This window comes from Phoenix dactylifera, chromosome 3, assembly GCF_051530095.1.
Source record: "Phoenix dactylifera cultivar Ajwa chromosome 3, Ajwa_hap1_PhDact_Kaust_v1.1, whole genome shotgun sequence".
Classification (NCBI taxonomy): domain Eukaryota; kingdom Viridiplantae; phylum Streptophyta; class Magnoliopsida; order Arecales; family Arecaceae; genus Phoenix; species Phoenix dactylifera.
In genome coordinates this window covers 35,407,114-35,421,748 of record NC_143192.1, presented here as the reverse complement: position 1 = coordinate 35,421,748, position 14,635 = coordinate 35,407,114, and the positions used below count along the sequence as shown (strand labels likewise).

At 38.2% G+C, this 14,635-nt stretch overlaps 1 protein-coding gene across 1 annotated transcript; it reads left to right on the top strand.

Moving 5' to 3' along the window:
* The first annotated feature begins 11,266 nt into the window (after nucleotides 1–11,266).
* Nucleotides 11,267–13,769, top strand: LOC149768074 (DEAD-box ATP-dependent RNA helicase 7-like). The gene is made up of 8 exons (XM_089929923.1): nucleotides 11,267–11,458; nucleotides 11,762–11,922; nucleotides 12,014–12,125; nucleotides 12,271–12,372; nucleotides 12,493–12,553; nucleotides 12,628–12,799; nucleotides 12,892–12,988; nucleotides 13,075–13,769. The coding sequence occupies exons 1-8, from the start codon at nucleotides 11,267–11,269 to the stop codon at nucleotides 13,171–13,173; spliced, it is 996 nt and encodes a 331-aa protein (XP_089786049.1). The 3' UTR covers nucleotides 13,174–13,769.
* Nucleotides 13,770–14,635: the final 866 nt, after the last annotated feature.

Genomic DNA, 14,635 nt, shown 5'->3' with positions numbered 1-14,635 from the left:
ATATGGTTCAATAGGCTCGCAAGCATGCTGGGTACTAGTTTAATATAGAGTTTTTTTTGCATGAATACCCTTCTAAAAATTCAAATTTATGTGAATACCATTTTAAAATTTATATTTATTTCTATGCCTTCATAAAATACTGTTTTTTCACAAATGCCCCTAATATAACAGTTCTTCTAACATCATTAATAAAAACCATATTTTTTAATAAAAAATAAAATAAAATTGTGAAATTACTTGTTTTATCTTTCATCGTGATGTTTCTTTTTGCACATCTACGCATTAAGAATATTTTAGTCATTTTAATTTGAAACCATTAATTTTTTAACGGCGTTGATGGCTTGAGTACATATGCAATAACAAGGATAAAAAAAGAAAAGAATAGCAAAATAAGTATTTTACGAGCAAGGTCTTTTGTTTAGCCGAGGAACTTATTTATATTAAAAACACATACACTTATATGTAATATCTACATTTCACAAGGCATATTTATTACAAAGGAAAAAAAATTAAAAAAAATTATTATAATACTTATGTAATGCATGCACAAGTGCCGGCATGGGAGTTGCCGAAACTAGTCCAATTTAAATGTAACCACTTTTAGACAATCCCCTAGGCAAATAGTACTAGATTATCTTTCACGTGCGGCGCACGCGATCATTCGGAGCGAAGAAAACCACCTGCACTAGCCGGTGGTTGTCAGATTGAGTCTGATATGTGCCACTGCAACCTGGTCAGGCGTTGAAAAAATATTGGAGATGAGAATAGAAGTAACAAGTCAAACAGTTATAGTCTCAAAGTTTATATCATACGTGTAAATTGTAATATACAAGTATAATCATTATCATCATATTCTTTGAATTGAGAGGAATTCTTCAGTTGAGCTTCGACTTTTTAGAACTCCATGGGCAGCCAGCGTGCATGCACTGAAAAGGATAAGATCATCAACTTAATTACCAACCCAGAATTAATCCTAGACTGGACCTGTAGTAAGCTATTCATACAGCATGCACTTGGATTCATCGATAAAAATTTTCAAGGTGCAGAAGAAAGTGGAGGCGATACCGAAGAAAGTGGCAAAAGCGAAGATGGAGGAGGTGGAGGGCTCGAAGAAGCTACATTGGCCGAACGCTCGAACAAACAATGCGGAGGTGGAGCCTCCAACGGGTGGATTGGGGGATGGGGGTGTGGAGAAGGAGGAGAATACGATGACGCCCTCTCTCTCTCACCGAATCCACCAGTGTTCAGAACCCGAACTGCGCTGCCGATTGAAATGACAGCATAGAATGCCAACGACAATACTATGACCAGTTTCATGATGGAGTTTCAAATGAAAAAAAGCCAATTGTATTGATTTGGTGGTCATGCCTTTAGACTATATGTAGGAGAACTAGGGCAAGAAAGGAAAGAGCACGTATGGAAGACTTCACCGGATATGCCTAACCTTGTCTAGCCAAAAACCACTCTCAAGTCTCAACTGAAAATGACCTAAAATCTTTTAGTCGTTTTGAGCCGTATTTGGTTAGAGAAAGCTGAGCTTTTCCACTGTAACCAAAACCTATTTGGAAAATCCTAATAGGATTGAGCTGGATTTCCCACTAGAACGTAGATTACATAGCTTACTTAAAAAAAGCCCATAACAATCCAATTCCTCTCCAGCCTAAATCAAGTGAGAGAATAAAAAAAGATCTCCATAGGTCTTTTGTTTATCTTGCACTCCAACATGCCCATATATAGTATTTTTGGCTGAAACTAAAATGAGCCTTTAAAAAAAAAAGAGGCTGGGTGGGGACCGAGTTCCAATCCTGCTGGATTTTCTATACAGGCCCTTAGTTGGAGGGAATGAAAATACTCTAATTCTCCAAATTTCAGTCCTGGTTCTCTTCTCAATATTCATATCCAATTCTGCCAGACTTACATAAGAAAAATTAATTTTTCAAAAAATACTCTTTTGTTTAATTAATTTTTGTAAAATATCTTCATGCTTAATTGATTTTCTAAATATACCCTTTTGTTAAAAATATTTTGATTCCAATCTTAATCATGGACTAAACATGTTGGAAAATGTCGTTATTCAGATTTTCATTCCAATCCATTTTAATTCTGATTATAGTCGTAAACCCAATGCTCTGTTGGTTTCTTACTAAATACTTTGTATGCAGGACCACTGGACAACCAAAATGTCATTTCCTTTAACTTTTGGTGCCAAGGTGGTTTGGCGGGAGAAGTAGTGGAAATTTTCCAACATGTTTTGGACTTCTGGCATTCATATTCTCAACTTCCTTGATGAAGTAAGCCAGATTTTCTACTTAAGAAGGCTATAGGACCTGTTTGGACAGCCGAATCTAACATTTCTGGATGAGTAATAATGTTTCATAGATGGAAGAAACTAAAATTCAGTCATTGAGGGATATCGAGAATTCTAGTACTGGAAATTAAAAACAAAAATGTGTATGTACAATATCGAGGTTTAGGGATTGAATGCTAGCTCAAGGGTTTTCCATCGCAATACCTCTCTATCGGGCCTTATCCAACAAGTGCTTTGCCATCATAATAGGCCCTAATATTCTTGAATGTGAGCAAATTAAATGACTTCTCACAAGCTTTAATATGCTCTTGAACTAAATCAAATTAAATGACTTCCTATAATAGGGCAAGAGGAAACGTGTCAGTTGACCGGTTATCACGCATGGAATTTTAGTTAAGTTAAGTAAAGATTGACACTACTCGCATTTTATTTTATTTTATTTTTGCCTCACCTCCAAAGGAGAGAGGATCTGGAGATAAGGAGGGAGTCCGATGAGGGGATGCCAGGAATCCGTATCTAAGTTTTAGATTCAAAGAGTGGCTGCAAAATCAAGTCTAGTTCAGCTTAGCTTGTAATCTTATGTTCAGATATTGTAGTGAATTTTTTCTATGCATCATCCTACAAGTATCCAAATGTCAAATACCAAAAAAATATTGTGATTATCTTTATTCGCCTTTCTCTTGGAGCATCACTATATTCATTCTTTTTTTTGATCTTTTGATAATTCTAATCCAAATGTCCGAGCAGGTCCTTAGTAAATTTATCAAATATATTTATTGCTAATTTTAAAAAAATTGATGACTACACAGGTTAAACATAAAAAAAAATAGCAAAAAGAAATTAAAGGGCCTACTACAATATGGATACCTAACTTTGGTGCATCCAAGAGCATCAAAATTGGCATGAATGACCGGTTCCAATAACAAATTTACCGACCAAAAATTAGGCGAAGAGATGATGTTAGTCAAAGGCTTTTTTTTTTTTTTTTTTGGTCAACAAACCCTATTTTATAGGGTTTTAACCGGAGCAGAGAAATGGCACTTATATTAATTCTATAAAATAAGAATTCAAATAATGATCTGTATTTATACTTATCATAAGCTAAGATATTAATGAAAGTTTAATTATGTATATATCTCTATTGAGATATGATGATATCCATAACATGAGGAGAAAAAGACTTGGAAACCTAATATTTGTTTGGTGAGGCTGCCCGTGCATGGAGGTGGTATACAAGCACGTTCCATTTGTTCATGTCAAACGTGAAACCTCTCCTATCACATTGTAGCAGTGAGAGAATGGTACGAACCAACACAGAATTGGGTGGTATAAGAAAATTGCTGCTTTAACTTTTGAAGAGCAAAATGCTCTTTTTTCATAACTTCAATGGATATGCATGAAGTATTATTGCAAATTTGCTTGCTATATGACCCCCTCAATTGGCCTTCCTACTCTAGTAATCATGATCGGTACTCTTCAAAGAATAATTCAGTCGAGCATTAAGTTTTGAGTCTTCATGGACAGCCAACATGCATGCATCCCTAAAAGTCTCAGGAATCTGGTGCCTGAGCCCCTCATCTTGATTGGACGACAGTAATTACCCCTGGTTGGTTCTATCTTGTGCTTTTTTTCTATGGACGTATTTGTCCGGAGAAATCAATATTGAACTTTTTTTTATCCTATTTATTGCGGGCCGAAAGGACAAGCCCTTTGAACCCGTTAAGCCGGTTTAATTTACCATTTTTGCCGGAATTTTTCTCACCGGTTCAGTCAGACTGAAGCAAGCTCATTTGTGAACTCTACCATCCGGGGGGGGTGTCGACTGGATCGGAATATGATCAGATCCCTTCGTCTCCTCTTCCTTAGAGTCCGGACCAGCAGGTTGATGTCGCTTGGAGAGAGAGTTTCTATCTACAACATCGGAGAGTGTATCTTTCTAACGCTTCTCTCGAGTTGCGGCGTGCGGATCTACATCCGCATAAAAAAGAAATCCACGGACGTTTGCATCTAACGTTGGTCTGCATGATCATCTCTATTTGTTTCTGTAAAGATAATAAAATGTAGAATCTTTTTGCGTGAATATCTTTCTAAAAATTCAAATTAATGTGAATACCTTCATAAAATTTATATTTAATTTTGTACTACATAAAACAAATTTTTTGCACAAATGCTTCTAATATAACGGTTCTTCTAACACTATTAATGAAAACCATATTTGTTTTTGTTCTCCATCGTGATTGCTTTATAAATATTTCTTTTTACACATCTATCTATTAAAAATATTTTAGTTATTTTAATTTAAAATCCTTAATTTTTAATGGCGTTAGATGGTGTGGGTATATATACAAAAATAAGAATAAAAAAGAGTAAAATAATAAAATAAGTATTTTACGAGAATATACATGTAAATATGAATTTTGAGAGAATATCTATACAAAATTCGATATTTAGGAGGTTATTTATGTAAAAAAAATTCTAAAATATATTATAAAAATTGGTGAGGATGTGCGGAATGAATCCGAATGTAAAATTTATGGGCACATTAGTGGGAAAGCTGCAGCAAGCATAAAATATTTATGCAGATGGAAAATCCGCATAAAATATCACTTCCAATTACGGTGTGGAAGAGCGCATTACATTACTATGCGGATTTATCTGCATAGAGCAATATATGTGAAAAATGGTACGGAAACCTGCATAAACTATCTGTGCGGTGGTGTACCCATAGAAAGTAAATGCGGACGCCAGTGTTTAAATAGGAGTTGGGCATCAAATATCTATACACCTGCAAATCCGCCGGAAATATGTGGGCATTCCCACTCACGGTACGGATGTACGTGCGTAACGTTCTATGTGGAAGCCGCGTACAAAAGTTCATGTGGATTATCACATTTGAAATTACTCTCAGCTTGCCTTGTGTGCCACGTGGACGGTCAGGTGGAGTCGAGGAATCCTATTATCTTATCGTGCTCTGCAGATGGCCATAAACATAGACGCCATGGCGGAGGGCCTTCAAGGCGGCGGACGGGGTGTCCATAGGTGATGCAGCGATGGTCGTGGCACAGGGTTAATGCAGACACTTCGTCACAATGAAGTTTCTATGCAAGAAATCGGACAACATACCTTCTCTTTTATGATGTTCCTTTTCTTTGGCTCTCGCAAGAACTTGTGTGCGTAGGCGTATGTTTAGTTCCACATAAGTTATTCACTGGATAGATCTTTGATATTTATACAGAATTAAAAAACCTAAATAATATCTTTCAGCTAACTATTTTAGATGAGATCATGAATTATAACAAATGGTATTAGAGCGAACTCGGCTGGAAGTCTAAAAATTTGGCATCATGGTACATGTTACTCTCAATCAAGTTACTAAAACAATAATCTAGTCTCTCACCAAAAACTACACGCGCGCACGCACGCACATTTAGATATCAACCGATCAATGAAAAAACAAATAAATAAATAAAATAAATCGTCCAATTTTTCATCTTCAACAATTTTTATGGCATGGTTGATTGCTCATGAGACATGGTTGTTGGGGGTCTTGATATTGCAAGTAGTAGCGGCAGTAGCTGAATTAGAGCTCTCGCTGGAGGCGATTCCACCAGAGGCAGAGGTGGCAAGAGAGCAGGCGATGCAGAGGGAGCAACCAGAGGACTCGGAGAAGGAGGCTAGGGATCGTAAAAAAGTTGTGGGTGGGATTTCGGGTGGGAGGAGGAGGGGAAAAGGGTGACACCCTCTTGCTCTCGCCGTATACTCAAGTTCTCATGACTCGAGCTGCACAACCTACTGCAACGAAACCATGGAGAGCCAACAACAGTATTAAGATCATCTTCATGGCGGACTCTGACGGGAAGCCCACTGTATTCCGTTTGCTGGTTTTGCCTTTCTTTCCTTTGAATTTTATAGCACGGCTTGGTCATGAAGGAAATGTCAAGCTGTTATAGTCTTTTAATAATTTTCGGGGAAGTTTCACATTTCCTTCGCTTTACATTCAAAATAAAAAAGGAAGGAAATGTTACGTCTGCACGTAAGAAGACTACATGGAATATATGTCCGTTTGGAATGTGTTTACATTGCCACAATGGGACCATGCATGCCCATGGGCACCTTGTTTTCTTCGAGAGTGCAGTCTAATTGGACAAAAGCCTTCTCACTCATGGAAATGGTCTATAAATTAATTATCTTGGATCTCCATCAACTGCAGGATAACAGTTCAAGCCTCCAGGAAGATGGTTATTTTTTCCAACTATGAAACAAATAATTCTTAAATGACGGTTTTTTCGAACCTTCTGTTATGAAAAATTATTAGTAGGATCAATTCAACCAAAAAGCAACACAATATAATTATAATTTTTTTTCTTCTTTTTTTGTGTATATCAGCAACATGCGTTAGAATGAATTTATTAGAATTTCTCCTCGTATTAATATGGGTAGGCTAAGTCCGCTAGAATAGCCGAATAAAAAATTGACACGTCATCCTTTTTAAACTGCTGCTTCTTTAAAAGTTAACCATGGTTAACCAAGAGTTGGCTTTTGACGCAGATTTTCTCTAGCCTATCCTAGCATTCTAGTGTAAAATCTTATGGTAACAACAGCAAGTTATATTCGAGCGTGTTATCTAGTGCACTCCATAAGCTCCTTCTACGTTGGTACCAACGATCTAGGTACAAGTGCCACTCTCACCAGCCGGTTCAACTTTATGCAAGCTATTTCAACAACACATAATTGTTCACCCCAGAAGAAAAACACAATCAATAAAAATTCTCTACCTCAATAACACTTGATCAACAGAAAATATCAGGTTGCAGTTAAGGCTGCAAATGGGTCGGATCGACCCGGGACCCGACCCGACCCGACCCGCTTTAGACCCGACCCGACCCGAATTTTAGGACCCGCGGGGCCGGGTCGGGTCCTAAATTTAGACCCGATCTATTTTTCGGGTCGGGTCGGGTCCACCCAATCTTGATCCGGGACCCGACCCGACCCGTTACTATATAAAGGCTTAAAGCTAAATCCCTAAATCCCTTCGGCCTTCCTCTCTTTTCGATCCCGTATTTCCGTGTGGCCGACGGCCGTGCCCTAGATCTCGATCTCCTTCCAGCCTTCCTCTCCTTTTCGATCCCGTGCGGCCGTGCCCACTGCCCAGCAGCCCAGGTGCCCTGGATCTTGAGCGCCTTCCTCTCTTTTTCGATCCCGTGCGATCGTGCCCAGGTGCCCCGTGCCCTTGATCTTGAGCTGCGGCGGCGGAGAAGAGTAGACCGCTTCCGTGTGGCCGTGCCCGACTTCCGGCTCTCCAGTCTCCAGTCCGCGGATCTCCCCCTTGGCCTCTCCCCATTCTTCAGCGTCCCAAGGACCTTGCTGTACGCCTGTACCAGGTGCTAGTCGCCTTTGTCCTCTATATTTTTCATCCTGATATCTTGCAAATCGTTTCCAAAATATTTTGCTAATGCTATTCTTGTTCTATTATGATAATGGATAAGTAGATCTTGAGCTGCGGCGGCGGAGAAGAGAAGACAGCTTCTGTGCCCGGTGCGGCGGTGCCCTAGATCTCCCGACTTCCGGCTCCCCATTCCGCGGATCTCCCTCTCCCCATTCTTCGTCGTCCCAAGGTATGTCCCTCCTATGTATTTTTTTTAGCATAGGCCGGGAGGAGGTTCCGGCGAGGGGGGCTTGTCTTGTAACAGGGCAACGAGGCTGGACTTGATGTTGGGACTTGGGACCGAACTAGTGCAGCAGCGCTGAATATGGGATTATCTCAAGAAAACAGTACGAGTATCTTTGAGGAAAGATAATGATTTATTGATTTAATTGAAAGAATCAGGATGACTGTTAGTCTGTTACTGCATGGGCTGGCCGAATATCATTTTGGTTCTCACCTGGTCTTCATTTTTATGTGCACTATATTTTAAGTTTCTTAGTGCTTTAGTAATCATATTTACCTCCATTTTATAACTATTTAAAAGATGCTTTAGTTATATGAAGTACGCTTTAGTTATATGAAGTCTGTAGTGTCACTTTGTCAGTAATTTTGAATAGTTAACTACATGACATAGCATTTACTTCAGCTTTTAGGAATACTGAAATGTTGTTCATAGCTTAAATTTTGTAAATAAACTGATCATGATTTTTTTATGCATGCAATAACATGATAGACATTATAAAGCTTAGATTATATGCATCTATAAAGTTGCATTTTATGCTCATACATTTTTATTGATTTCTATGCAAAATAGGTTAATGTCTACGATGGATAGCAATGAAAATATGGCTGAAGTTTCAAGTGTACTTCGTTGTGGTAGTTCTCAAGCTATAGAGCCTTCTAATACAGATAGCTCTAAAACGAACAAAAGAAAGAGATCGGAGATATGGAATCACTATTGTGAGGTACAAAACCAAAAGGACAAGGCTAAATGTAATTATTGTCGTTTTATTTTTTCAGCTGATCCAAAAAATGGGACAAGTCATCTTCACAAGCATACAAATATTTGTAAGGCAAAAAAATTTCATGATAAGAAATAGAAAATATTAATAGGCACTGTGACTTCGAAAGATGGTGTTCCGTTGAACGAATTAGTTCCCTATTCATTTGATCAGGAAAGAAGTCGTGAGGACCTTGCAAGGATGGTAATTCTACAAGAGATGCCATTTACAACAGTTGAACATCCAGCCTTTCAGATGTTTATTAGGAACCTTAGACCAGAATTTCATATTGTTTCAAGGACAACATTGTCTTCTGATTGCTTTAAAACTTATGAAAAGGAAAAACGAAGACTTGAAGATTTGTTCAAGACGAACTGTGGAAGAATCAGCTTAACATCGGACATGTGGACATCAAATCAAACATTGGGATATATGTGTCTGACTGCACATTACATCACTAATGATTGGAAACTGAAAAAGCATATTATCAATTTTAAGTTGGTTCCTTCACCACACACAGGCTTAGTCATTAGTGATGCTATAGCTAACTGTATTTTATCTTGGAATATTGAGAAAAGGTTGGGTTCAATCACTCTTGATAATTTGTCAGCAAATACAGTTGTAGCAACAGAACTTCAAAAACAATTTAGAAAAGATTTACTTTTGGATGGTAAATTCTTTCATGTGCGTTGTTGTGCACATATTCTTAATTTGATTGTGAAGGATGGGTTGAAGGTAGTGGAGGGTGCTATTCATAGGATCCGTGAGGCTGTTAAATATATAAAATCATCTCAAGGAAGGTTGGAATTGTTTATGGGAATTGTGAAACAGTTCAAGATGAATGGTAAGAAAAGGATATGCATAGATGTACCTACTCGTTGGAATTCTACATATCTCATGTTAAATGATGCTATAGAATTCAAGGATGTATTTATGCGACTTGTGGCCCGGGATCCTAATTTTGATAATGCGCCAACTGAGGAAGATTGGTCTCAAGGCATTATTATTTGTAACTTCTTAAAGGTTTTTCATCTTATAACTGAAGTTTTTTCACAAACAAAAAATCCAACTGCAAATTTGTATTTCTATGAAATTTGGAGAATCAATATGCTCTTGATTGAAGAATCTAGAAGTCAGAATGCAGTTGTGATGATGATGGCTTTAAAGATGCAAGAAAAATTTGACAAGTATTGGAAGGAATGCTCTCACATTCTTGCTGTAGGGGTTGTTCTTGATCCAAGACATAAGATGAATGTTATTATTTATTGCTTTCAGACAATCCATGGTAATGGTGATCGTGCTTCATTTGAGATCAACAAAGTGCGTGAAGTTCTTCAAACTTTTTATGATAATTATGCAATTTTATATGGCACAAATGTCTCTCTTGTTCAAGTGGATGAGAGGGTGTCTACATCCCAAGGTGGAAGACATGAGAATCGTTTTATGCATGGCTATAAAGAATTCATCCACGGAGTACAAGTTACCCAACCATCGAAGTCAGAATTAGAGACCTATTTGGAAGAGAAGGTATTTTACGATCTCTAATTTGGATGCTTACATTAAATTATTAGTCAATAATTCTAATAAAAATGACTTGCTATTTAATTTTTTGGAGCAGGTTCATCCATTAGAAGATCAAAATTTTGACATTCTACAGTATTGGAAATTCAATGAATCTAAATATCCAATATTGTCTAGGATGGTACGTGATATCTTGGCAATTCCCGTTTCTACCGTTGCATCTGAGTCTGCCTTCAGCACTGCTGGCAGGGTTTTGGATGATTTTCGTAGCAGTCTATCTCCGAATACGGTTGAGGTATTGATATGCGCACAAGATTGGCTTCGAGATAGCTTGCCTCATCTTGCAGGTTCAATTTCTACAACATTCATAAATTTTATCATGTACCAGCTGTACTAGTGCTTAGAAACTTTGAGATTTTTAATTTCGTATTTTTTTCATTTGTAGATATTCCACCTCCTCATACAAAATACAAGGTTGAAGATTACGAAACTGTTGTTGATATTAATACCGATGATTAGCTTATGCTGGTAAGTAGTAACAATCATCTTCATTATTATGTTGACATTTGAATTCTCTAATTTGCATCATCTCACGTTGCTTCTTTGAGTTATGCAGGATGGTGGTAATCTATCTTAACTGATGTTCTTGATTGTTTCTGCCGTGCGGGTGATCCTTTAGCTGTGGTCGAATGGATGAAGAAAATTGTGGTTCATTATACATGTTCTTAGTTATGTAATTCTAAAATTCACTGAATATGATGTTGATGCTATGATGCATCCTTTTTGGATTGTCATATGGGGTTGAATTTTGCTTTGAAAAATTCTGTGAAAAATTGGTTCAACTTTTGAGCTTCATCCTTCTACATGAATATCTTCTGCTTTCCCTTTTTGTACTATGTCAGCTCTTCGTCAGCTCTTTTAAATATTGTTTCTTTTTGAGCACTCTCCTTCTTTGCTATTCTTCATGCAGGTCTAGTTTTTAATGAACCCTAGTTTTTTCATTTTACTAGGATGATTGATGACACATTGACACCACTAACACATTGTCTCAGTCACCAGATTTTGCCCCCCCTGTATTTCCAGGTTTTGGATGCTTATGAAGATGAGTATGGAGGAATCATCATCGAATCAGAGAGATTGCCTTGGAATGCAAATGTCTTTGCTTCTGCCCTGCGAGCATCTCTTTCCCAGTGGAAAGTTGAGGTATTTGAAAGCACTAAATCATCAATCTATACACCAGCATCTATACAATCTATTTCACTTTATTTTGGGTTTTGATGATCTGAAACCATGGTCTTCAACTAGACTTGCTTCTACAATGCACAAAATATCTTCAATTTCCAATGAATGTCATGTGGTGGCTTCATTTTATATCTGCAGCCCAGTTAATAGTGGCTGTGGTTGAGCATATAAGTTGAAAATTAATGTCATGAAAGCGAGGCAAAGCTTTACTCTTTTAACAAGCTTGCACCTTAGTTGCAATGGATACAGCAGATTGTCACGTAGACTCCAGTTCATGAAAGGTTTCTGAAACTTGATAAGAAAACTGCCGATCTTGTTGGTAATGAGAAGCTGAAGGCTAGTGCCAGTGTTAGACATCTTGTTCTTCCCTGTACGCGTCAAGCAAGAGTACAACTTATTCCAGATATTATTCACTGTTATAGCCGGTTTGTAGCTTTTATCGGTCTTATTTTTATTGTTTTCCTTTTCTGCACTAAATTTTCTAAATGTTTTCTATGTCAAAATTTCCTTGCTCAGTGGAGGCCGTACCATTATTTTTACTGAGACAAAAGAATCTGCATCTGAACTTGCTGGATCATTACCTGGGTCGAGGGCTTTGCATGGAGATATAGTGCAAGCTCAACGGGAAGTAAGTAGTAATGATGATATTAAAATTATGCTTCACCTGGAATTACGCTGAATGCACATGAGGCACCTAATAAATTTTACCACCCGCCTCAGTGACTTTTCAGCAATATAATCCTTTATAATTTGTAGGAGTTGATTTTATGCAGGTCATACTTGCTGGATTTAGGTCAGGCAGGTTTTTGGTTTTGGTGGCCACAAATGTGGCTGCACGTGGCTTAGACATCCAGGATGTGCAATTGATTATTCAGGTATTCATGTAAATCCTGGACTGTGTCATGTTAGTTATTGATCTATAAGTTTCAGACTTCATAATAAAAGGTTGGTTTATTAATTATTTGGGTGGTAATAACTATGTTTACATTTCTCAGTGTGAGCCCCCACGTGATGTTGAAGCCTACATCCATCGTTCAGGGCGAACTGGGAGGGCTGGTATTTTATCACTTTTGATTTCAATAATGATTTTGGAGTTTGATGAGTTGCTAACAGATCGAAGTTACTCTCAGGCAATACTGGAGTTGCTATATTGCTATACGAGCCCAGATATTCATATAGCATTTCTAGATTAGAAAGAGAATCAGGTGTCAAATTTGAGCACATCTCTCCTCCGCAACCTGCTGATGTTGCTGAATCTGCTGGATCTGATGCGGCTAAAGCTATCTCAAACATCTCTGATAGGTAATGCTTCTGTTACTTGAAAAAGTAGAATTGCCTTTAATAAATATATGTTGATTGTTAGCTCAGTGCGTAAATTTTGGTTTATAATGCAGCGTGATTCCAGTTTTTCAGTCACAAGCAGAGCAACTTTTGAGTTCCTCTGGTTTATCAGCTGTGGATTTACTTGCAAAAGCACTGGCAAAGGCTGCAGTAAGAAATACTGTTATTCTCTCCGGAGCTCTTAATATTGCTAAAAATCCTCCAACCATTATGATAAGTTCCTTTTCCTTTTGCAGGGATACACTGACATAAAACAAAGATCCCTGCTCTCTTCTATTGAGAACTATGTAACCCTACTTCTTCAGGCAGGAAAGACAATCGACACACCAGCGTAAGTATAGAACTTGATTCCCACCAATTGCAGTTTACTTTTTTTCTAAAATAACCATTCGAAAAAAATACACAACATTCTTTTCCATGCTTGCTAAAAACATCAATTGCTCGTTAACAAAGGGCATGATGACATTCTGTATTGAATGGTGGACCCATAATCATTTTTCCAGAAAATTAGTCTTATAGTGATCCTTATCTGATTCTGGTTTCTCTGATATCAACCTCAGGTTTGCTTTTAGTATCTTGAGAAGAGTCTTGCCTAATGAAAATATTGGCGGGGTGAAGGGCCTTTCTCTTACCGCTGATGGAGTGGGAGCGGTGTTTGATGTGCCTGCTGATGATGTGAATGCATTCGTTGAAGTTATGTTGAATGTACCATTTAGAAATTATCCGGTCTGTGTTTTAATTGTGCCTTAGTTTATTTAGTGTTTCTGTATTCGGGTGCCAATACACGAACTATTGTCTAAGTTCGGTGTTGGTGATTGTCAGAAATGTCAATCCCGGTATATACATTGTTCTGGTAAACTGGCAAAGAATTATGTTGTTCAACTACTAGACCTCAACAAATGAATTATTAGGATGCTAAGACAATTTACAATTCAGATTTTGTCATTGTTAATAAAGATACTGTCTACATCTGGAGCTTGGATATGGCTAGTGCAAGATATTGGCAATGCATAGCATCCCCCATCTAATGTTTGCTTTTTTCTACTGCTCCGTATTGGTTGCATGTGTGAATAGGCTTGGCTTGCAGAAAACAATTGTTTAACTTTGCTTGCTCTGGGGTTAAAACTTGTTCATCTCATGGACCCGACCGGACCCAAACCCGGACCCGATCGGATCCGGATCCGACCCGACCCGAATGACCCGACGGGGTCGGCATCGACCCGACCCGACCCGACCCGAATTTCAACCGGGTCGGGTCTGGGTCCAAAATTAGGACCCGAACAAAAAACCGGGTCGGGTCGGGGTCACTCAGGACCCGACCCGACCCGACCCATTTGCAGCCCTAGTTGCAGTAGATGGCTCGGAAGGCTTGCGGCATGCTGGGTGCTAGTTTAATGTTACTGCCAAGGTCTTTCTCTTAGACAATGAAATTATCCATATTACTCTCCACAAGGAATTTTATTTAAGAGTTGAAGAAACAAGTCTGACAGATTTATTCTCAGAAGGTACGCATATCATACGTGTAGTATACAAGTATAATCATAATCATCATATTCTTTGAGAATTGAGAGGAATTCTTCGATTTTCTAGTACTCGACGGGCAGCCGGTGTAAATGTATTGAAAAGGATAAGATATATCCCAGAATTAATCGTAGATATATAGGACCCGAAGCAATCTATTTATACAACATGCACTTAGATTCATCGATAAAAAATTTCAGGGGGCGGGAGGTTGCTGATACGGCATGCTTGATGGAGGAAGTGGAGGCTGCAAGTTGACGTGAGCTTTGGCCGGAG